We start from the raw sequence: 23,998 nt of genomic DNA on the forward strand, positions 1-23,998 counted from the left end.
CAGTGGCATCGGGGTGCAGGCACGGCACCTATTCCCCTGGAGACCTGTCAAACGCCCGCCAAACCTGTCAGCAGACAAGGGCTTCGGGGAGTCGCTGTGTTTAAAAAAAAACAAAAAGAGGATTTCTGTCCCTGAGAAGCAAATTTCTACTCCTGGAAGGCAGGGCACGACCACCAAGCTGTCCTGACTTAGAGAATGCAGGCCTGCAGCCACAGTGGCTCCCAGGAGACGTCTGTCACCAACCCCTCACACACACACACTCAATTTTTGACATGTTCAGAGAGGGTGACTCTGTGCCAGACGCCTGGGCACAGCCGTGAGTCACCCAGATATGGCATCTGCCCCCAGAGGGCTTCTGCGAGTGGATGTTGAGTGCAGAGCCAAGAGGGGGGTCTCTGGGGAGGCTCTGTTCCTCCTGGCAACCCTGCAACTGCCTGTCTTTGCAGATCACAGCAAGAAGGTTGGAGCCGCCGAGAGCTCCCCTGTCCACCCCCGGATGCCAAGTCCAGCCTCTGTCCGCAGTGACCGGCAGATGCCCTCAGCCAACGTGCCCACCCTGGCTTCCCGCGATCCACCCGTGAACGTCCAGGCTGCTATGGCCGTCCTTCGAGACCTTCGCCAGCAAATCCAGGCTGGGCTGGAGCTGGCCCGGGCCCGCCACCCAAGCCGAGGGCTGGAGCTGCACGACTTGGCAGGGAGGAGGCGGCCAGACCCCTGGAAACCCCCAGATGTCCGGAGCTCCTTCTGGAAGAGTCCTGGGGCCCCGATGGATGGGCTGCCCACCTCTGAGAGATCTGGGAGCCTCCCTGCCGGACAGCGCTGGAGCCCTGTGGCCGGGTGGGAGTCCTATCCACACAGGACCTGGGCGGCCCCAGGACAGGACACCTCCTTCCAGAGATGTGTGAGCCCCACTGAAGGGCTGAACTCCTTCCCCCAGCGGCCCTGGAGTGCCTCGGCCAGGCATGTCTCCTGCCCACCGAAAACCTGGGCGTTCCAAGGACGAGACCCCTCCTTCCAGAGGCCTGGGAGCCCACCTGAAAGGTGGGTCCCCTTCCTACAGCGGTCCTGGAGCGCCTCGGCCAGGCAGGCCTGGGGTCCACAGAGGGCCTGGACTGCTTGTGAAGACCCGGCGACCCCCGCCCTAAGGCCATGGAGCCCTCTGGAAAGGCCGAGCCAACCCACTTGGCGGCCCTGGAGTGCCTCCTTCATGCAGGGGCCCAGCCCCCTGTATCAGGGCAGGGGTCCACTGCAGACGCCCTCGGGGGCCAAGCTCGCCTGGCCGAGGCCCAGCCAGGGTGCCCTTCGGAACACGCCTGAGAAGAAGAATGAGGTGCGGCCACCTCGGCCTTGCCCCAAGCCCCGGGGGGCCCTGGGCCCCCTCCATGGCTCCGAGTCCCTGCGTGAGTTCATGCGCCAGAAGACTGCAGCCTGGCGGCGGCAGGCCCTAAAAGAAAAGGCCTCAGCCATGCACTCGCTGGAGCTCAGAAACCAGAGGCTGCAGGGCGCCCACAGGAAGCAGAGGGAGGCTGTGCTGGGCAGAGCCGTCCCAGTGATCTCCCAGACAACTCCTGGCATTGTGACCTTCGTCCCGAACGCACCACAGTCCCGGGTATGCGGCAACTCGGACACCCACCTCCCCTGGCCTCCATGGGGCTTTGCGGGGACCCCATTGCCTCTGTCTCTGCCCACCCTCCCCCCGGAAGGGACCAGCCTGTGATTCCCGTGGAGGCCAGGGCCAGCTCCGAGGCTGAGACAGGGTCTGGGGTCTTGTGGCTGGGCTGGGCTGACAGCATCCTTCTCTGCTTTAGGATCTGGAAGCTGCCGCTGGGCCAGGGGCGCCAGTGCTGCAGTGGAGCAAGGTGACTTCCGGTATGGTGCTGGGGGACCAGGAGGCCCCGGGCAGGTGGGTGTGCAGGGGCCGGGGCTGGACTTCCTGGGGGGCTCTCCCGGGCAGGGGTTGGCTCGCTCTGTCCAGAGCCTGTGATCAGGGCTGCGTCGGTTTCCATTGAGGTGGGATTGCTGTCATGTAACGTTAACCTTTATAAGCTGAACTATTCAGGGGCCTTAGCACATTCACAATATTGTGAAACCAACCACCACCTCCGTCTAGTCCCCAAACATTTCATCACCCAATAGGAAACCCAGTTCCCGTTCGCAGTCAGCACCCCCCACTCCTCCCCTGAGCCCTGAGGCATCCCCAATCTGCTGTCCGTCCTTATGGATTCACCTGTTCTTTTTTTTCCCATGTACTATGCAGGAGGTCCTTGTTGGTTACGCATTTTAAATGCAGCAGCTGTCCATGTCCATCCCGAGCTCCCTAACTATCCCCTTCCCTCGTCCTTCCTCTGGGCAGCTGTAAGTTCATTCTCTGGGGCTGTGAGTCTCCTTTTCTGTCAGTGAGCTCCTTTGTGTGACTTCTTTTCAGACCCCTCATATGAGGGACGCCATTCGACCTTTCTCCTTCTCTGTCTGACCTTCGCTCAGCGTGACGCTCTCCAGGTCCGTCCACGTTGCTGCGAGTGGCATTAGTTCATTGTTTTTAGGCTGGGTGACATTCCATTGTGTATACATACCACACCTTCTTTACCCATTCCTCTGCCGATGGACATTTAGGTCACTTCCACGTCTTGGCGACTGTAAATTGAGCTGCAGTGAACACTGGGTTGCGTGTATCCTTTTGGATCACGTTCTTTTCCCCCAGATTAATGCCCAGGACTAGGGTCGCAGGGCCATATGGTAGCTCTGTCCTCAGTTTTCTGAGGAACCTCCGTACTGTGCTCTGCAGTGGCTGCAGCAATGTACATTCCCACCGACAGTGGGGCAGGGCTCTCTTCCCTCCACACCCTCTGCAGCGTTTACCGCTGGATTTTGTCGATGGTGCCGTTCTGGCTGGCTGGATCCACCCTCCTGATGTCTCGTGTCAGCTGAGACAGCGCAGGGCCTCTGTGCCTGACTCCTTCCCCTGAGCACGGTTTTCAGGCTCACCTGTGTTGCAGCTGGAAAAGACTCTGATGCTAGGAAAGGTTGGGGGCGGGAGGAGAAGGGGACGACCGAGAATGAGATGGCTGGATGGCATCACCGACTCTGTGGACATGAGTTTGAGTGAACTCCGGGAGTTGGTGATGGACAGGGAGGCCTGGCGTGCTGTGATTCATGGGGTCGCGGAGAGTTGGACACGACTGAGCGACTGAACTGAACTGAACTGAACTGTGTTGCAGCCTGCGGCAGGACTTCCTTCCTGTTCGTGGCTGAGCCGTACTCCGTTGGGGCACCTCCCTCAGTTTGCACACCCATGGTCAGCTCACGGACTTGCGGGCTCTTTCCCCCTTTCGGCCGCTCTGATTGACACATCTGAGCGCCTGTGCTCCGACCTCTTGTGCGCGCACCCAGGAGGAGAGTTGTCTGCTCACGTGGCACCTCTGCGTCTCACTCGCGGAGGAACTGCTGGGCTGTGCTGGCTGTGGCCACAGCGTCTCGCGCCCCCACCAGCAGTGCGGGAGAGATCCGGCCCCTCCCTGTCCTCGCACACACGTCTGACCCGCGTTTCCCCTTGCTTTCATTTTCTCTTTGCTTTCACTGCCCTGTGTTTTCCTTTCCTGGGGGCAGCTGTTCTGGCGGCGCCTCCCCGGCAGCACCTTCAAGTGCAGGGTGGCAGACCGTCCGCCGCCCTTCTGGGGGACTGCGCATCCAGGCTCCCTGGGGCTGCCCTTCCCAGTGCTCGTCCCCGTGGTGAAGGGCTGTGGGCAGCACCTTGTGGGCTTCAGGCCAGGGTCAGCCACTTCCTGACCACCTGCCTGATGACGAGGGGAGGGCAATGTGACAAGGAGCTCCCAGCCGGGTTCCGGGAGCGTCGTCCGCTTGTGGCCGGCGGGGGGAGGAGCGGACCCAGAGGAGCTGAGGACAGGTGTCCCCGCAGGGCACCACCCCACCAGGAGCCGCCTGCCCTGGGCTCGCTCTGAACCTGCGTCCTGGGTGCACCTTTGGCAGCCAGTGTTCTGGGAGGGGGTTTTGGGCTGAATCCCTTGGAGCTCAGCACCCACCCCTCTTTGCAGCCACTCACCTCAGTGGATTGGACACCCTCCCCTGACCCCTGGCTCCTGGAAGTTTCTCTCTCTGGCTCCTTTTTGCTTCCTTCGTCTTAAAAGTGCGTGTCTCTGGGCCACTTCCCCAAATCCGGGACCCACAGGGCAGCCCGGGGTCTGCATCTCTTTTTAACTTCTCAGGGTTGGTGACTGGGCACACCCGGACGAGGACACGCGTCCAGAGTGTGCACACACCGTGTGCACGTGTCACCTGCACCGGGGCCGAGAGACCCATCACACCCCGAGGGCAGCCCCCATCAGAAAGGCTGCAGGGTCCTGACCGTGCGGCCCCGTCGGCTGGACACGGCGCTGGGGGGGCAGTCATCTCTGCGGGTGGGGCGGCTGTCGGTCCTCCATCTTGCTTCGCTGTGTCCTTTGTTTACGCTTACACACATTTCACTTAAAATACACATAACACCACCCTTCATGGATCACAGCCTTGTCATGGTGAAGAGACTTGCAAAACTCAGTGAAGCTATGAGCCATGCCGTGCAGAGCCACCCGTGATGGACAGGTCACACTGAAGAGTTCTGACAAAACGTGGTTCACTGGAGAAGGGAATGGCAAACCACTTCAGTGTTCTTGCCCCGAGAACCCCATGGACAGTATGAAAAGGCAAAAAGATAGGACACCAGAAGACGAGCTCCCCTGGGTCAGAAGGTATCCAATGCGCTACTGGGAAAGGGCAGGTACTAACAGCTCTGCAAAGAATGAAGCGGCTGGGCCAAAGCAGAAACAACACTCAGCTGTGGATGTGTCTGGTTGGTGAAAGTAAAAAGTCTGATGCTGTGAAGAACAGTATTGCATAGGAATCTGGAATGTTAGGTCCACGAATCACGGTAAGTTGGACATGGTCAGGCAGGAGATGGCAAGAGTGAACATCAGAATCTTAGGCATCAGTGAACTAAAATGGACAGGAGAATTTAACTCAGATGACCATTCTATCTACTACTGTGGGCAGGAATCTCCTAGGAGAGATGGAGTAGCCATCAGCGTCAACAAGAGAGTCTGAAATGCAGTACTTGGAGGCAAGCTCAGAAACAAAGATCTTGGTTCGTTTCCAAGGCAAGCCATTCAACGTCACAGTGATCCAAGTCTATGCCCTGACCACTGACGCCCAAGAAGCTGAAGTCGACTGGTTCTGTGAAGACCTACAAGACCTTCTAGAACTAACACTATAAGACGATGTCCTTTTCTTCAAAGGAGGTTGGAATGCAGAAGCAGGCGGTCGAGAAGGCTGTGTTTTCATTCTGTTGATTGGGTCTTTTGACACATGCATGTTTTTAGTTCTGAAGCAGCCCGAGTTGCCTGTTCGTCATTTTGTTGCCAGTGCTTCTGGGGTCGTATCCAAGAAATCACTGCCAACCGGTCTTCCTTCTAACAGGTGCGCGTGCGGTCTGTCGTGATGACCGCGGCCACAGATGGACTCAGTGAATAGACACTGGTCCTGGCCCGGAAGCTGCTTCCATGTGCATCCCTGCCCATGCGTGTCTGCCACGCGCATGGGGATGGTCACGCCCCCCCCAGGCTGACCCCTGTCCCTTCTCTCCCTGCAGCTTCTGCCTGTGTTTGAACAGAGCCTTGAACCCCACCAAGACTCTGGAGGTGGGAGGCCCCCAAGATGGCTGGGAGGGCACGCCCATGCTGATGCCAGCCAGCTCCTCCCTGGGGCCCCTGAAGTTCCAGGACCTGAGTACGCACTGCCGGAGCCCAGGGCTCTGCATCTACCTGGACCCTGAGGAGTCGGAGCGCCTGGGCATGCCGGGCCCCCTGCACTTCCGGTACAAGCAGGCCCGGCTGCAGGCCCTGGAGACCATGGCCAACATCCTGAAGCAGCGGATCGATGTCCTGACGGACAAGCTGCGCTGCTCCGAGGCAATGGACACGCTGGTGGGGCCTGGCCCGGGGCTGCTGCCCTCCAGCTCCAGCACACCAGCCTGCCCCAGAGCCCTGGTGCCCAACGTGGGCCAAGGGGTGCCCTGGGACTGGGCAGGGCTGCGGGCCAGGCCGCTTCTCTCCGCCCCTGGCTTCCCGGACATGGAGACCATGCGCTGGAGCCCTGGCTGGGAGCGGCCGCAGAGCGCGAGCCCCAGGGCCCGCCACGCCAGCGAGCCCATAGGTAGAGCTACCCCCAGGCCCCGCCAGCATCCAGGGGACCCCCACTTTCTCCTTGCCCCTGGGTCTCTTCCCCTCGAGGGGGGATGATGACTAGACCCCAGCCACTGTCCCTCTGTGCCACCTTGCCTCTGGCGGGGGAGGGGTGGGCCCGGGCCCTGAGGTTGACATCCCGCCCCCTCCCCACCCCGCCTCCACAGAGGGGTGAGAGCGCAGGGCCCCTGTGCCTCCTGCCATGGGGATGCGGGGGGACCACCTCACTCCCTGCAAAGTGGCGGCCCCTCCCCACCCCACCGGCCTGTAGGCAGTGAAATCCCAGTGCTCCTCTCTCGAAAGGCTTCACGGACAATGGACGCTCCGAGCTGGACGGGAGGCTGCCAAGAAACGTGGCTTCTTTCCAGGCCCTCAGCCCCGTCGCCGGGAGGTAAGGCTGGGCGCTGCCCTCGAGCACCCTCGTGCCCCTGGGGCGGGCGCAGCCAGGCCGGCAGGGCGACACAACTCCTGGCCTGTCCCTGGGGAGACGCAGGCCTTGGACGCCTCTGGCTGGGCTGCGCACAGTGGGTCACGTGGGGCCCCAGTCGCCCAGGCGTCCCTGGGGGGTTGGCAGCCTGGTCGTGTCCGGGGTGTGTGGAGGCAGGGGGCCCTCCATCTAGGTCTCTTGCCAGTGTCAGATCCTCAGGACCACCTGCCCATTAGCCCTCGAACAGGCCCGTCTCCAGCCCTGACCTTGTCTGGGGCCACTTCACACAGGTCCCTTTTCATCAGTGGTTATGGATGGATGACCAGCCTGGGGCAGGGGCACTGGGGGTCCTCAGCAGCCCCACTGTCTACCAGCCCAGCCCGGGCCTGTGAGGCCGCCTTAGCAGTCACCATCCCAGGGATACTCTGCTGGGCCCAGCCTCACATCAGGCCCCCCAGCCGTCCAGCTGCGGCCACCCCTGGCCTCTCTGTCCCCCAGCTCATCGCCCCCCAACAGCCAGTGTCGCTGCCCAGTGCCCTCAGCCCTGGGGCCTTTGTCGGCCCCTGGACTTCACTGAGCAGCTGTGCCGCATCTCCTCCTGCAAGGACTGCCCACTCCCACCCCAAGAACCATTCCCTCAGCCCAACTGCCTGGCGGCTCCCACAGGCAGGGGACCCTGTCCAACCCTCCTCCCCAGTCAGCAGTGCCCTCCTGGCCCCCAGCCCCACCGGCTGCCTTCCCGGTGCTGCCCCAGGAGGGTCTCAGACACCCCGGCCCCGCCCCCTCTGTCCTGGAGCAGCCGTCCCCCCCGCCCCGCCGGGCAGCCCCTCGCAGGATGCCTCCTCACCTCATGCGGCCACAGGTCCTCTGTGACTTCAGGCTCCACAGCTCAGAGCCAAGGGGGAGAGGGGGTTCCAGAGGGGGACAGGCCAGTGGGGGGGCCCAGAGGGGGCCAGGGTCTGGCCAGAGACACTGGGAGGGGATCCTCACCACCTACTTCGCCAGCTGTGTCCTGGGCTCGGTGCCCGGGTTGGGGCCCCGGGGGCCGCCTGGGGGGTGCAGTGCTCGTGAACAGAGAGGATGGTGAAGGGTGGGGACTGTGGCTGTGGTCAGAGAGCCAGGAATCCAAGTGGGGCGGGGGGCCCTCACAGGGGGCCTGTGCTGAAAGCATACCCCACCCCCAGCCTGCGTCTTCCCTTGGAGGTGGGGGTTGCCCGCATCCCCCCACTCCCCCAGCACTGCCTCACCCTCCTCCCCTCCCCGGCCCAGCCTCAGTCAGGCTGCGTATCCTCTGTGTGTGTGCTCAGTCGTGTCCGACTCTTTGTAACCCCATGGGGTGCATCCCGCCAGGCTCCTCTGTCCATGGGACTCTCCAGGCAAGAGTACTGGAGTGGGTCGTCCCGACCCAGGGATCCAACCCAGGTCTCCTGCATTGGCAGGCGGGTTCTTTACCACTAGCGCCACCTGGGAAGCTGGAATGGAATTGTTGCCACCAGTAGGGGTCAGCATTGGGCCAGACTTGGCCGCCTTCAGCCCCTGCCCTTCCCTCTCGCTCCCGGTCTAGACCTTGAGAAGGGGAGGGGGGATGGGAGGCTCCAAGGTGGACAGCCTACATCTGTAGGTCCCGCCGCTGGATGGCCAGCAAGGTTCTGTTCTCTCATCAAAAGTCTCAGAGCCGGGGAGCCTGAGCACCCGTGGCACCCCCCAGGTCATAGAGCCTTCCCACCAGGCACACGGTGGTCCCCCTCCCCAACCCTCCCACAGCCTGCCCAGGCACAGAGAGAGCGCAGAGGTGGAAGTCATTCAGAGTCATGCCCTGGAAGGCCCAGTGCCCTTGGAGCCCAGGACTGGGGCCTCCACGAAGGCCCCTGGCCCGACCCCGCCTTCTAAACTAGCGGTCGCCACTCACTGCTCCCCGGGGGTTGCTTTGCGGCTGTGCCTCTGGCCACCTCCCTCAGTGCCCTGTGAGACCTAGGCTGCAGGGCACAGCTCCGCTCCCCAGGGCCTGGCCCATCCTGCCGCCTCTCAGGCCAGTTCCTGAGTCGGGATGGGTCTCCTCCACCAAGTTGTTTCCTTGCTGGGAACACGGTGCTCAGTGGCCAGGTGGGGATGGAGCTTGTTACCAGCATCACGTGGTAGGGACATTAGGGCTTCCCGCCCTGCCCCCCTACCCCCTACGGAGCTTGGGCCCCTGATGCCCAGTCCATCCCCAGCCTGTCTGGAAGGAAGGATGGGAGAGTGCGTGGCCCAGCTGTGTACCTGCCGTCACCCCGCAGGCCTCCCTGAACCTCAGACAGTGCTTTCAGCACCCTGAGGGGTGTGTGCTCATCCCTATTTTACAGATGGGGAAGCTGAGGCTGGCGGAGAAGTGACCTGCTTAGGGGGAGGACAAACCGAGGTTCAGATCCAGGGTTTGGACTCCAGAGCCCATGGTTTTTCCACTACACCCCTTCTCTGGCCAGTGCTTCTCAAATTGTTCCTCAGGAATTCGTTAGAAAATGCAGCATCCTCCTCCGTCCTGGCCCTCCTGAGTCTGATATGCTGGGGGTGGGCCCCGTGATCAGGCGATTCTGGTGAGAACCACTGCCCTAGAAAAAATCTAGACCTGTGGTCAGCAAGCCACCACCCCCAAGACCCACCAACAGTCTTTGTAAATAAAGTTTTATTGGCGCACAGCCACACTCATCACATTTACACAGTGGGTGTGGCTGCTTTCCTGCCACAAAGGCAGAGCTGAGTGGTTTCCATGGAGACAGAGACCCGGGGGCCCACAGAGCCTGAACACGGATGGTCTGTCTCTCTGCGGGAAATTCTGCAACATGTGATCTAGATAATGGAGGGCGACTGGCTTGGGGACTGATGGCCTTGGAGGACGTAGTTCCTTCCTGCCCTTTGCTGATCCCAGGTGGGGGTTACTGCGGCCCCCAGTACTGGGTTGGGAAGGAGGGAGCGAGAGAGTCTGGAAAAGACCCTGCAGTGGCCTTGCCCCCCATGCCTCCATGCCCACGCATTCCTGGAGCAGCCCCTGTCGCCACTGCCTCTAGGAACCCTCCTCCCCTGACCATCGGGGAGCCTGCGGTCAGTACTCCCGCCCCTTCTCCCCTGGAACCATCCTGAGATCAGCCCCTGGGCCAGCCCCTCACCCCCACAGCATCTCTTGTCCAGTCCCAGGCCTGCTGCCTCTTTGTGGAGCTGTCGTCTTATGTCAGGGGCTAAGCATGGCAGATGCTTGGCAAACACCTATGACTGTGGATCCGGCGGGGCTGGAGGAGGCCACGTCTCCATGCCCCACATGTGTGGCCGTGTCTTCAGTCACCCGAGGGGGTCCTGGGCTGCTAGGTTGCAGGAGGGAGAGGCGCATACGCTGATGAGACGCGAAGCAGGTGGGCTGTCAGCACTGCTCGTCTGAGCCCAGCACACACGTGTCTGGGCCGCAGGTCCCTAACCCGGGGAAGCTGCCGCCCACCTGTGCTCAGCGGCTCTCCTGCCCGACCTGCACTGCTACCCTCTCAGGAGGGCCCAGGGCCACGCCTTCCTCCTCTTCCTGAGGACAGACATGCCAGGCAACTCGCCCTGATGGAGGGCAGGTCTCTGACTCCAACCAGACCAGTTTGACTCCAGCCTTCTTGGTCACCCAGCCAGCTGAGGTCCCTCTCCGACCAGGGCGGCAGTGCAGGGCACAAGAAGACGGTGATGGAGTTAGAGCTCGGCTGTGGGCCCTGCTCTCCCATGGGCCTGGTAGACAGTGCGCCCTGGTCAATGGCCGAGGGGGCGGGGATGAAGGACGTGCCCGTCATGAAGCAGATGAAGGACTGCCCGTCACCCCAGAGCGTTTTGAGCGAGACTCAGGACGGGCGAGGGCTTTTGGGCGAAGGACATTCTGACGCGGGCCCCGCACCGGACAGTGACCGTGGACACCAAGCGCTCCTGCCAGGAGCTGGTCCTCCCGCAGGAACGAGCACTGAGCCCCAAGTCACTGCTCACAGATCAGGCCCTGCCGAGCCAGGAGATCCTGCGGGTGCAGCTACCCGCCTGGGTCTCCGGTCACAGGCCCAGCCCCTCTCTGGCTCTTGGGTCTCCCTGGATGCTGGGCCTGCAGGAGCCCAGCCTCCTGGCCCTCCCCGGCCCCCCAGCTATCTCCTGCCTTGAGGGTGTTTGCTGCTCACACAGGTGTTTGTATGTCTCCAGCTCACTCGGGGTGCCGGCCACGCCGGACTCCCGCGGCGGCTCCTTGCAGCTGGAAGAGATGCACTCGGCCAGAGGGGCGGGCCTGGTCGCACCCTGGACCTTCCGGAGCTGTGGTAAGGGCGAACCTGTGGATAGGCCCTGGGCTGGCTGGTCGGGTGGCCAGGGAGGTCCTCTGGGGACCCCCTCTGCTGCCTGATGTTCGGTGAGGCTCTGGGTGTCGAGAGGAGCGTATCCACACATCGGTATTAAAGCTTTTTGGAGGCTTTTGGGGCCCAGCTGCTTGCTCTGTGCTGCTGCAACGCCTCTGCCATGACTTGACCCTTGCCCTCACGAGTGTCGAAGGCTTGCTTCATCCACAGCTCTGCTCCCGGCGCCCAGCCTTCTGCCTTCTCTTCTGCTGCCAGAGGGTTTTCGTTTCCAGTTACAGCTGAGACTTGCCCAGAACCCCAGAGCTGGTGCATAACTGGGGCCATGGGGGTGGGGCGCCCGCTGGGCACCCTCCTGGGTTCAGGCTTTCGTCCTGGCAGCGTGCAGAGTAGGGCATGAGTTGGCCTGTGGGATGCTCTGCCCAGTGGGGGCTCAAGAAGGGGGACAGCTGGAGGGCTGTGGCCTGGTGCTGGAGACCAAGAGCTGTTCTGAGAGGTCTGGGATGCGCATCCGTTTTATCTTCATTTTTCAGTTGGTTTTCTCCAAGATAAGAATAAGACATGCTCACATCTGTAGGAGAATTGGGCTCTTGCAGGTGCATTCAGAGTGAACCCCGAAACCTGCCCCACTCAAGAGCAGCCCCAAATAAAACCTGCACCTCCTTATGGGCCTGGGAGGCGTTGCCCGTCTCACAAGGAGGGTGGTGAGGCCTGTGGGGTCCGGTGGCCTGTGAAAGGCCTGGGGGGGGGCAGTTAGCAGTTCCCCAGATCCCCCTGGTGCCTGGGGGAGAGGCGGGCAGGAGGAATTTCAGCCTTGCGATCTGGCGTCCCACTGTCCTGGGTTCAGAGCTGCCACCAGGCAACAGCGGGCATGGGGGACCCCTCATGGATGAGCAGCTTCCCAAGAGGTTGCCCGCAGCAGTGCCCCCAAGAGACACCTGCCCCTCCCTGGAAGACAGAGGGCTCCTCAGGCCAGGCTGGGCAAGAGGCGGGGAACAAAGCCCTCTGCGGACCAGGGGTGGGCACGTGTGAGCGTGTAGACACACGTGTGTGTGTAAGGGGGTCCCGGGTCCTCTGAGAAGGAGGGCTCTGTGCCACTCCACCCTGCAGTCAACCTCCCCTCCACTGCCCCAGGGTCTGGGAGACTCTCCCGGCCTGGGGAGGGGGCTGCCTGGGAGCCCGCTAGTCTCTTGGCTCACCTTCCCTCTGCTCACTCAGAACCAGCTCACTGAGGACCTGCCAAGCCTGGCATGGACCAGGCACCAGGCCCTGCCCTCAAGCAGCCTGCCTTTTAGGAGGTGGTCACTGGAAAAGACTCTGATGCTGGGAGGGATTGGGGTCGGGAGGAGACGGGGACGACAGAGAATGAGATGGCTGGATGGCATCACCGACTCGATGGACATGAGTTTGGGTGAACTTCGGGAGTTGGTGATGGACAGGGAGGCCTGGCGTGCTGTGATTCATGGGGTGGCAAAAAGTCGGACACGACTGAGTAACTGAACTGAAGCAATCAAAAGATGCCCCGGTGACCACCTGCAGCTTTCAGATCCTAGGCAACCAACGCCCAGGGGGAGAGTCTGCCCAGAAGTGGGTGGACGCTTCCAGCACCAGTTTCCAGGAAGTGTGGCCCAGTGAGGGGCACGAGCTGCCTGCGGTGCCCAGGACAGGCTAGGACCAGGACTTGACCTCAGGTGCCAGCTGTCCACCCCTCTTCATTGTCTTGGCTGAGCAGGAACTGGGAGCTGGAGCACCTCTGACTCGGGCAGCCCTGGCCCCTTGGGACCATCAGCTGTGCCCGGTCTTTCAAACAGGGTCACACTGGGACTCAGGGGCCGTGACAGAAAGCAGGCGGTCCGGGCAACAGCAGTCCCCTTGGACTCCACTCCTGCCGGTCCGCAGTGCCAACCCACTCCATCCTCTCGGGCTACACAGCCCCCGTGTGCCCTGTACTTGTGTCTGCCCATGCAGGGTGGGCCATGCCTGGGGTGGTGGCAGGGAGGTGTCACAGTGTCTCTGGGGATGGGCAGACCCACCCGGATCCCACGGGAGCCCACCTGGATCCCACGGGAGGTGTCACAGTGTCTCTGGGAATGGGCAGACCCACCTGGATCCCACGCGGAGGGCAGACACGTGCATCCTCCTCTCAACATCCCAAAGGGAAGGGCCATCCACTGCTGGTGGACAGGATGACACGCCTGGATGGTGGACCACACGTCAGGGGTGGGGGCGGTGTGAGCTTTCCCACGAGTCACCCCTCGAGTGGGTGGCCTGGGTGGGGTGACAGGGGAGGGCAAAGGAAAACAGATCAGTAGGTCCTTTGTGCCGAGCTGCCTCTTCCCCAGGGGTGCCTCTTGGTGGGCAAGGGGCTGGGCCACAGACCTCCCGAGGAAGGAGGGGCCTGGCGCAAGGGTGCCCAGCTGCAGCCCGCCAAGGGGCCCCCGCTCCCCCACTGTGCCCCCTAAGTAGCAGAGTCGAGGCAGAGTGCTCCTCCCCACCCCGCTCCCTCCCACAAAGACGGCCTCCTGGAGCCTCTGAGGTCTGTGTGGGCAGAGTTGTGGGCCAGGCCCCCATCCCCCACTCAGCTGAACCCTAGCAGGCCAGGTGCCAGGCCAAGTGCTGGGTCTTCCAGAAAAACCTGCTCCTCTCCCAGCTCTGCCTGCAGGCCGCCTCGCTGGGAGGCCGGGAGCCAAGCAGGATCTTGGGAGCCCGCCACCAAGCAACAAGCACAACCCAGAGTGCCGGCACTGGGCACTCCCACCAGATGCCTCCTCCAGGAAGTCTCCCGGATAACACTTGGGCTGGGTCAGGAGCTCCGCTCACCCATCTCAGCGTGCTTGGTGGGAGTGAAACTCGTGTGTGTGCCTCTCTCTCTGTGGGCCACGAGAACCTGAGGGTCTGGCTCTCCTTGCAGCCCCGGCTCCTGCCCGGCCAGGTGCTTGGGGAATATTTGCTGAACACATGAATGATTTCCTAAAGGCCCTGAGGCCCCTAGGCCTGTCTGTGTCACACATGGCAGCTCACTGGTGTCACCCTGCCTCCAGGCAGGTCCCAAGCTCATGCCCCTGTTCACGGAAGACGAAGCCAGTGCTCAGAGAGGCATAACCCCCACCGCCCAACAGTGAACGGCAGAGCGGGGACTGGGGCCCCGCCTTTCCCACTGGCAGCAGCGCCGGCCCAGCAGAACTTTCTGCAGTGACAGAGATGTTCTAAATTCTGGGCTGTCCGATCTGGTGCCCACCAGCCACGTGTGGCTGTGGGGGCCTCTGGGACGTGGCCAGTGCTACTCAAGAATGAAGTTTTACACTTGTGTTTCCTCTGAGTTTAAATGTGAGCAGCAAGGGCGGCTTGCCATTGGACAGCGAGGCTCCGGCCCTCAGACACGGCAGCCTCTCGCCCGGGCAGGGCCCCATCGGCTTTGTTCTGGTTTGAGGCTGCGGGCCCCCAGCCGCAGTGCGGCCAGGGAGAGCACACCTGGTCCTCATTGTCCCCATCGCCGCTGGCAACAGTAACAATTGCCATGTATGTGTTTAATCGTCCCGTTGGAGCCACAAGGCCACCAGGCGCTCTGGGGTGGCAGGTCATGCTGGATTCTTGGGGCCCCTCCCCAATGGTCATCAGGAGTCGGGAAGTGAGGCCAGTACCATCCTCTGCTCAGCAGGGCAGCTGCTCGGTTGGCCCAGGCCGCATCCGTCTCAGGGAACACTTGCTTTCTCCCCGATCGCAGCTCAGAGCTCGGGGACACACAGCCCGGGGTCTCCCTGGTGACCTGTCAGGGGTGCTGGCCTGGCTAGGGATAACCATGAAAGGTCGCACCTCTTGGAGCAGCATCTCTGGGGGCCTTGGCTCTCTGAAGCTTCCAGGCTCCTGGAAGAGGATCTGCAGGAACTCAGTGGAGGACTGGGGCACCTTCTTTCCAGGCCACAAGCAAAAATAAAGGAGGAGTGGCCCCTTCTCCAGGGAACTGCCAGGCAGCTGGGAGCACGGGGGAGCACACCAGGCATCCCCCAAGTGCCCCGCACGCCAGCTGGCCAGAGCCCCCGCCCCTCCCCGGGCTCCGTGCTGCAGTGCCCTCAGCGACCGTAGAAGCGCCCGGGAGCCGGTCTGTTGTTCACAGTTCTTTGGCCGCTCTAACGTGGGATGCTGAGCCGCTCTGTTCTGGGAAGCAGGGCACCATCCTCCTTTCTGCACAGTCACCAGGGATGACCCAGGAGCTCGTCCAAGAGCCACCAGGAGGGCTTGCCGTCCACAGACCCGAGGCCTCTCCCGGGGTGGGGAAGCTCCCATTCTCCTTGCCCTCCTCTGCTGGCTCTCACGGGGGTCCAGCCAAGAAGACGGAGGGCGGGGCCAGAGGAAGCGACACTCGCCGCCCCCATCCCTGACTACAGTCACCCCCCGCCACCCCCAGGCAGCCTCCGAAGGGCCAACCTGGGTCCCTGGGGCTCCCACCGGGAACCAGAAGCCCTCGGCCGCCCGGGGAGCCTGAGGTTTCCGAGCCTGCACTCTGGACAGTCCCAGGGAGGCCGCAGGGCTGTGCCCTTCAGCCTGGGTCACCGCACAACCATGGGGCTGCGACCCTTATTAGGGCGGCCACTAGGTATCAGAACATCTTACCACAGGGTGTCCCTGCGGAGGCACTCATGGACTAGCGCTTTTTCCAGGGCACCTGGCAAGTGAGCGATGAGCCAAGGCCTGTCTGGCAGCAAAACCTGTGTTCTTGGACCCGGCCATGTGTCTGCAGCCTGGGGTCCCTGCTCCCAAGGGAGGGTGGCCAAGGGTCAGGCAGGGAGAGCCCCCCCACCCCTGTGGGGGGGTAGCAGGGTACGGTAAGGCAGCAACCTGTCTCCTTGCCCCTCAGGCTGGGGGCCCTGCCCACCCTCCCTGGACATGCAGGGAAGGGGTCCTCTCCCAGTGTGTGTCCTGCAGGCCCAGCACTGAGGCCGGGCAAGGGGAGGCTGCCCAGCCACCCCTTCTTGTGGTTTCTACAGGTCTGCTGTCTGACGTCCAGCAGAAGTCACTGAGCTTCCTGGAGTCCCTGAAGGTGTGTCATCTTTAGGCCGCTTCTGTTTGGGGGTCCACCGGGAGCAGCTTTCACCCCCTGAGGCTGAGTGCCAGAGGCCCCAGAGTTGAGAGCGAGGGAGGGGACCCTGGAGCAGGAAGGAAGCCCAGGGCCCCAGCCGGGCCGAGGCGGGGAGGCTGCGGGCTGGGGAGCAGGGTGGTGGGCTAGACGGAGCGGTCCTCCTGGGGGGATGCTCTGTAAGGGTCCAGTCCTTGGAGGTGACACCGCCTGCCCTCTGAGGTGGGGGCCTTGCCAGGGAGTGGGGGCAGCAGGAGGGGACAGTAGGCAGGGGCCCCAGGGAGTCCTGAGGCTGCTGCTCTCCTCCCTGTAGATGGACCGGCGGGAGCAGGGGCAGGCACTGGCCCTCCTTCGGCGGCAGTCAGAGCTGGAGGTCTGGGAGACGCAGAAGGCCCTGGGGGAGCTGCTGTCCAGACCCAGACATGAGGTCAGCCAGCCGGCCCGCCCCCTGCGGCCTGGCCCAGCCTGGGGAAGGCTGGTGGGAAGCATGGGTCAGGTCAGCCTGGGGAAGGGGGGCCATGGGTCCTGCCCAGGCCAAGGGCCTTCGAGTGCAGCTGCCCTCAGGGAAGGCCCTGAGGTCGGAGACTCACGTGGCCTTGGCTCCTCCCTGGGACCCCGCCTGGTCCACCCTCCACAACACACGCCTTCCTGTCTTTGCAGCGGTTGCAAGAGAAGCACTCGACCCAGGCCAGGCCAGGGGCGGCCTTGGAGCTGGAGCCGCCGCAGGTGCGTGTGGATCCGGAGCCGAGGACCTCTCAGAGAGCTGCGGCAACCAGGCCCAGGTGTGGCTCCCTCCCAGCGTATGAGGGGGCCGGGTGGGGGTCTTGGGCCACGTGGACCACAGGATGCAGCGCTCTCTTACCTGGCAGCTCTCACCCACTCCCGGGCCGAGACGCGGCTGCGCCCTCCCCGAGTCCCCAGGATGGAAAGAAGAGTTGGGTGGATGCATCAGCTCACGCGGGTGAGTGGTCTCAGAACCGACCCCCAGCCACCCGGACAGCACAGCTCGTGCCCCGTGTGGGCCCCGAGGGGGTGGCTGGGTCAGGTGCCCAACAGAGGGGCTGGGGAGGGGTAACGCGCCCACGGCCTCACGGGACAGGTGGAGCTGGGATTTGAAAGTGTTCCAGTAGTCATGCATGGATGTGAGAGTTGGACTCTAAAGAAAGCTGAGTGCCAAAGAATTGATGCTTTTGAACTGTGGTGCTGGAGAAGACTCTTGAGAGTCCCCTGGACTGCAAGGAGATCCAACCAGTCCATCCTAAAGGAAATCAGTCCTGAGTGTTCATTGGAAGGATTGATGCTGAAGCTGAAACTCCAATCCTTTGGCCACCTGATGTGAAGAGCTGACTCATTTGAAAAGACCCTGATGCTGGGAAAGATTGAAGGCTAGAGGAGAAGGGGACGGCAGAGGATGAGATAGTTGGATGGCATCACTGACTCAATGGAAGTGAGTTTGAGTGAACTCCAGGATTGGTGATGGACAGGGAGGCCTGGCGTGCTGCGGTTCATGGGGTCACAAAGAGCCGGACACGACTGAGGACTCAGCTGAACTGACTGATGCCACAACACACCATCAGGTATCGCTGCCTCCTGCTCGTTAGGGCAAGCAGGGAGCCAGCAAGCCAGTTAGCAGACACACCACACCCACCCACCCAAACCTGGGGGCAGTGAGCCCAGACTACAGCAAGAAAGCTTTTGGGTAGATGCCTAGAGAAACAAACCAACAGCGTGGGGCGTGGCCAAGTAAGGAGGTGTGGTGGGTGGGTCATCCAGCCCCGTCTGTACTGCTCTGGGCAGACCTTAAGGGTGACCGTCACTGTCCCACTGAAATCTTGAATACAGCTCATCTCTGTCCCTTGAGGAACAGGGAAGCCCACATTCTTCCCAGGTCTGCCAATATGCCCACCTTAGTCCCTATGAGCGGTCATTCCTTGAGGCCTCTCAGTGGCTGGCCCCGGGAATATCCAACAATCTCTGCCTTTCACCTGGAGTGCTGAGCTATTTCCATTTAACAGAATTATCATTATTGCTAGAGTTTTTAAAGGTTTTCTGTGTGGGCCACTTTCTAAAGTCTTTGTTGAATTTGTTGCTATATTGTTTCTCCTTTGTTTTTGGAGTTTTGGTCACACAGGCAGGTGGGATCCCCAACCAGGGATTGAAACCCCATCCCCTGCATTGGAAGGAAAAGTCTTCTTTTGTTGTTTTGTTTCTCTTGTTTAGATTTTTTTGGATGGCACAGTCTTAACCACTGGACCTCCAGGGAGTCCCACTGCTTTTAGGCTTTGAATCGGTCATCCTGCTATTGTCTTTTGTCTCAACTGGGGTTTTTTCCTTTCTCTTTTTCTGCCTTCTTTTGGGTCAAACAAGTATTCTTTTAATCATTCCGTTTTCTCTCTGCTGTTGGCTTCTGAGCAGTAATTGACTTCAGTGGCTGATCTAGGATTTACAGCGGCACCTGTGGTGTGCCTTCGCATGGCATTCTGCTGGCTCACCCGGAACAGGAGGACCTTACGGTCCTCCATTTCTTTTTCTCTGGACTTCAGGCTATGGTAGTCATGCATTTTACTTTATAACTCCACAATACATTGTTGTTTTTTTAAACATTCAGGGACCTTTTAAAATTTATATGTTTATGTATATACCCATACATACACACGTATTTATGCCCATACGTGTATACGTGTGTGTATACGCATCAGTTCAGTTCAGTTGCTCAGTCGTGTCTGACTCTCTGCGGCCCCATGGACTGCAGCACGCCAGGCCCCCCTGTCCAGCACCAACTCCTGGAGCTTGGTGAAACTCATGTCCATTGAGTCGGTGATGCCATCCAACCATCTCATCCTCTGTCGTCCCCTTCTCCTCCCGCCTTCAACCTTTCCCAGCATCAGGGTCCTTGCAAATGAGTTGGTTCTTCGCATCAGGTGGCCAAAGGATTGGAGTTTCAGCTTCAGCATCAGTCCTTCCAATGAAAATTTCTGTATTTTCTTCTCTGATTACATTTATTCTTTGATTAAAGTCTTTTTTAGATAAAGGCAGGTCAGGGACACGACTGGGATTGGGGTGTGTGTGGTGGGGGAGTGGAAAAACCATACAGTCCTGCTCCGTTTCATGGCCTCTTGAAGATTTGGCTGAAGCTATGTGTCTGGGGGCGGGGTGAGCTATGGTGGTGTGGTAGATTAAGTTGCTCAGACACCCTAGCTCGGTGAAGACTTCCTGTAAAAAAGGCCCCTGGAACCTTATATGACCAACCATGCCTGTTTTTTGTCCTCAGAGCCCGTGCAGGAAGGGAGACCAGCCCAGACCCCCTCCCAGCTGCCCCCAGCCAGGCTCTACCCCTGGGAGGAACCCAGGCTCCAGGTACAGAACCCCGGGGAAGGGGCTCACAGAGGGCCCCAGGGGAGGCACTGGCACGGGGTAGGGGACCCAGTTCTCCGTCCCTGGGGACATCAGGTGTTGAGACCCACCCCTCCTACAGCCTGCGCCCAGGGGGCCTCCACCGCAGGTCCTGTGCGGAGGGAGGCTCTCCCTGCCATGGGTACCACCCACCCTTCCAGCTTACATCTGCTCAAGCCCCTTCCTCACGGCTGGGGTGGCAGGTGACATCGGTTTGGGGCGAGGCTGGCCCAGGCAGTGCTGACTGCACATGTCAGGGAGGGGGGCCCAGTCTTTCCTAACCCGTCCAGAGCACAAACAGGTGGCCGGCTTGAGTGCAGGGCCAACATGACAAGGACCCCACCCTGCCTTCTTCGGGAGCCACCAGCTGGGAGGAGGATAGTAACGTGTCCCGGGGAAGAGGGGCACGACCTGGAGAACGATGGGGTGGCCAGTCCGGGAAGGCTCCCTGGAGGCGGCGGCCTCCTCCCCGGGGAGTCGGGTGCTGCTCCAACTCGGAGATACGCAGTGGTGGTGACACAGCCCCGGTCGGCCTGCCAAACCGCAGGGGAGCCGGACGAGGCCCCGGAGCGCGGCGCCGGTACCCTTCAGCCGCTTCACGATCCAGATGCTGGAGCAGAGCCTGCGGGAAGAGGACCTGCGCGCGCGCCACCAGGCCGCGCTGCTGCGCCTGCGCGAGAAGGCGCTGGAGGAGAAGACGCGCGCCGAGCTGGCGTGGCTGGAGCATCAGCGGGGGTGAGCGCATGCGCGCCGCGCCGGCCCCGCCCCGCCCCCACGCGGTACCCCCAGGCTGGAGCGCCGCTGCCTAGGGTAATGGGCGTTTGCAGAAACTTTGATGCGACCAAAAGTACCGAAAGGTGAATACAGTGGCATTGAAACCTCCCCTAGCACCACGTCTGTGAAATCCTCTCTGCCCATTTTCCAGGCTGTCTTGGCAGGTCATGTTTAGGGAGATACACACATAGCTTTTTAAACAGCATTTGGAGTAGACCAGTCCATCCTAAAAGAGATCAGTCCCGAATATTCATTTCGAGGACTGATGCTGAAGCTGAAACTCCAATCCTTTGGCCACCTGATGCGAAGATCCGACTTATTGGAAAAGACCCTGGTGTTGGGAAAGATTGAAGGCGGGAGGAGAAGGGGACGACGGAGGATGAGGTGGTTGGATGGCATCACCGACTCAACGGACATGAGTTTGAGCGAACTCCGGGAGTTGGTGATGGACAGGGAGGCCTGGCGTGCTGCAGTCCGTGGGGTTGCAAAGAGTCAGACACGACTGAGTGAACTGAACTGAACTGACACGCCGTTGTAACTTGAGTTTTTGTTTAAAAGTCGAGAAACCCTCTCCCCGTCCCAGCCTGAGCCCTGCGACACCCAGGGCACCCAGCGCAGAGATAACATCCCCTCACCCAGCCCCTCTAACTGGACCTCTGGGGTGTCTCCAGCTCCGTGTCCTGAGTCGTGAACATCCCAGAGATGAATTCCCTAAGGTAAATTTCTGGAAGTGGAATTGACGTCAATAAGGACACATTTTTTACAGCTTCTTGTTATTTCCGTATTGGTCTCCAAATAGCTCATTTCAGTTAAGATCACCGGCGGTTTGCAATTGTGCCAGGCTGGGGGTCTTCTATCATGCTGACTCCCACCTCCCCCAAAGGGCCCTCTGGCTGCACTGGGGTGCCAGCATGGGAGACACGCTGTCCTCCCTTCCTCGCTCAAGCCCAAAGGTGGTCATAAGGGAATGGGAAGAGTGACAGTCTGGGCTGGGGCCACTGGACCGCCTGCCCACGCACGGCCATCAGGAGGAGATACAGGGACAGTCCTGTATCTCCGTGAGAACCGGGCATGCCAGGTCCACCTGGATGGCTCGGGCTGGCCAGGACTGCGGTTTTCCACACCCATGGGCAGGCCCCAAGATCAGCAGTCAGTCCAATCAATCCATCTCCTCTGCCAGGTATCTGAACAGCATTGGCAGCTACGCAGCGCTGGTGGCCTTGGCGGAGAAGCAGCACCAGGCCCTCAGCCACCTTGAGCGAGAGCTGGTAAGGGGGGCTCCCAGCGGGCGGCCCCAAGGGGCTCCTGCTGCTCTCCGTGGGCTGGGAACACAAGCACCCCCACCACAGAACTCCTGGGTGCTTGGCACCCTCCAGGGCTGCTCAGGGTTGCATGGGGAGTGTTCAGAGCTGGTGGGGGCAGTGCGGTGCTCTAACCCCTGCAGCCTCTGTCCAGTGGCTGGGCCTCTCCGAGCCTCATTAGGGGAGAACTGCAGCCATGAGTGTTTCAGTGGGGTTGTTGTAGGGCTTGGCCCAGCTAGCACTGACCTCTGACCTCAGAGGGGACTTGCAGCCTCTCTGAGCACAGTTTCCTCATCTGGGGTCATGGGCCACTGTGCTGGTGTCCTTTCATTTTGGTCTCCAGACACCCCTGTATGGGGTGAGAGCTGGTGGTCCCTCTCTTCATCTGGATGAAGAAACCGAGGCTGGGGGCTGGGGGCTGGGGTCCCTCAGCCACGAAGGGAGGGGTGGTGGTGGACTTGACCTCCATCCTAGAGGATCTGCGTGGACCAGGGAGCTGGGGTGGCGGGTGTGGGGCTTTCCAGGCAGAGGGGGCAGCGGGAGGAGCCCAGGAAACCATGAGGAAGGGATGGAAGGGTTCCAGCTATCAAATGAGGCGGGGACCCTGGGGTCCCTTGCTGTGGGTGGAGACATTGGTGGACTCTGGGTCGGGGCCCTGACCACTGGGGTGAGGGGCTAGCTCTGCCGAGCCTCAGTTTCCTCCTCTGACCTGGACAGGTGTCGCCTCCCCTGGGGGGGCGTGCTCCCAGCAAGGTGGTTCTGCCAAAGGGTGGCCATCAGAGACGCAGCAGGAGACAGGGGACAAGTCAGGGACAGAGCCCAGGACCCGGTGACAGGGAGGACGGTGGGGACTGGCGGGGCACAGCCAGCCAGTGCCAGCCTTGCTTGGAGGTGCCTGAGGAACGAGCACCCCAGCTTCCCTCCTGCCTTCCACCAGAGCCCACTGACGGCCAAACCCAAGGTGTGGGGAGGCCAAAGTGCAGGGTGGGGGGGCTTCCTGACTGAGCAGGATGAGAAGAGTAGGGACATCTGCAGGGGCCAGGGGCCCCTAGCGCCAGATCCGCCCCGCCCCATCCCCGGGTGCTGACGTGTGCTCCTCTGGTTCAGAGGGGCATCCGGCACCTGTGGACCCTTCACCTGTCCTCCCACCGAGAGAGGAAGCTGCTCTTGCAGCAGCAGAAGAACATCGTCTCCGTGCAGAGGTCCGCGGCCCTCCTGCAGCAAGAACTTCAGGACCGGACGCGGCTGCCTCAGGTGGGCATTCTCACCTGGCCTGGGGGCTTGGCCCACGGCCAGAAACGCTGCTCACTGGCCGCTTCCTGGGCACATGCAAGTCCTGTGTAAAACACCCGTGACCCAGGGTGGGAAGGGATTCGGAAGGGTCAGGCGGGAGGGGCGGCAGCTGCTGCGGGGGCCAAGGGAGCTTTCCTGGCCTGGGCTGCCTGGCTGGGCCCGGAGAAGGAACCAGACTCCCCGGGGTTGGAAAGTGCTCTGGCCCGGAGGTAGGGAGCTTAGTGAGCAGGGTTGGGGTAGTGTGGAGAGGGCTGGTGGGGCCGGTGGGGGCGAGGCAGGAAGGAAGGAGAGGCCCAGGCCCCTTGAGAGGCCGGACCCTCGGGAGCTGAGTGGTGGTGTGTCCTTGTTCCTGAAGCCTGTCCCCACCATCACAGGGAGGAGGCGGTGAGGACAAGGTTGGGCGCCTGTCCCCAGGCCGAGTGTCTCTCCCACAGGCTGGGGACGGTGACTGTCTCACCTGACGGATGGCGGAGGGTGGTGGACTGGGTTCTGCGGAGCAGCTGGGGTAGTTTAGCAGTCATCCCAGTCATCCCATGCCAGCCTGCAGGAGAGGGGCCCAGGGCTGCCAGATTCCACAGCCCCCACCTCTGTGGGTTCCAGCCTGGCTACCCGGGCAGCCTCAGGCGAGGGCTCCCCCAGCTCTGGGCCTCTTGTCTGCACATGTCGGGGACTGTTAGCAACAGACCATGGAGCTCCTGCAAGTTGAGGACCCCTGTTTCAGCCAGCCTGATGCCTCCTCATGGGAGCAGGCTGCCTGCCAAGCTGCTGGTTGCCCTGCTGTGGCGGCTGCTGCATGAAGCCACCTCCTGCTTTTCCTAAGGGGAGATGGACCAGCTCGCTCTGTGCTGTTTCTCTTAGAGTTCCAGTCCCGAAGTCAAGGCCAGGCGGGAGGAGGGCCCCGAGACAAGGCCCCAGCAGCCGGAGGGGCTGACCCAGGGCTCTTCACACGCTTGGGACACGCCTGGCAGCCCCCTTAGCCAGCACCTGCAAAGGAGCGAGAGCCTGACAATCCCACAGTGAGTCGTCACGGGCGGCCCTGGCCCTGGCGCTTGCCATTAAAAGCCTTGCCTGCTGGGTGGCCATGGTGTCATAGCCGCTGGGCCCTGAGCACCTGGCCACAGGGAGGAGTGGCAGGGATGCTGGGGGACTGGGAGGGGATCCTGCCCCACCGG

At 61.5% G+C, this 23,998-nt stretch overlaps 1 protein-coding gene across 4 annotated transcripts in view; it reads left to right on the forward strand.

The window, feature by feature from the left end:
• Nucleotides 1–23,998, forward strand: part of CCDC187 (coiled-coil domain containing 187) — a 53,563-nt gene that overhangs the window by 16,756 nt on the left and 12,809 nt on the right. For all 4 annotated transcript variants that reach the window (XM_088841040.1, XM_055399978.2, XM_088841039.1 and 1 more), the window contains 14 exons: nt 447–1,609; nt 1,809–1,903; nt 5,639–6,201; nt 6,534–6,621; nt 10,846–10,958; nt 15,977–16,029; nt 16,379–16,492; nt 16,726–16,847; nt 16,935–17,026; nt 19,337–19,422; nt 20,006–20,193; nt 21,413–21,500; nt 22,641–22,787; nt 23,685–23,842. In XM_088841040.1, the coding sequence (XP_088697166.1) occupies nt 447–1,609; nt 1,809–1,903; nt 5,639–6,201; nt 6,534–6,621; nt 10,846–10,958; nt 15,977–16,029; nt 16,379–16,492; nt 16,726–16,847; nt 16,935–17,026; nt 19,337–19,422; nt 20,006–20,193; nt 21,413–21,500; nt 22,641–22,787; nt 23,685–23,842 (3,070 nt within the window). The remainder of the gene's footprint in view (nt 1–446; nt 1,610–1,808; nt 1,904–5,638; nt 6,202–6,533; nt 6,622–10,845; nt 10,959–15,976; nt 16,030–16,378; nt 16,493–16,725; nt 16,848–16,934; nt 17,027–19,336; nt 19,423–20,005; nt 20,194–21,412; nt 21,501–22,640; nt 22,788–23,684; nt 23,843–23,998) is intronic.

This window comes from Moschus berezovskii, chromosome 11 (assembly GCF_049115385.1).
Source record: "Moschus berezovskii isolate FMDL1 chromosome 11, NW_MosBer_1.0, whole genome shotgun sequence".
Lineage (NCBI taxonomy): Eukaryota > Metazoa > Chordata > Mammalia > Artiodactyla > Moschidae > Moschus > Moschus berezovskii.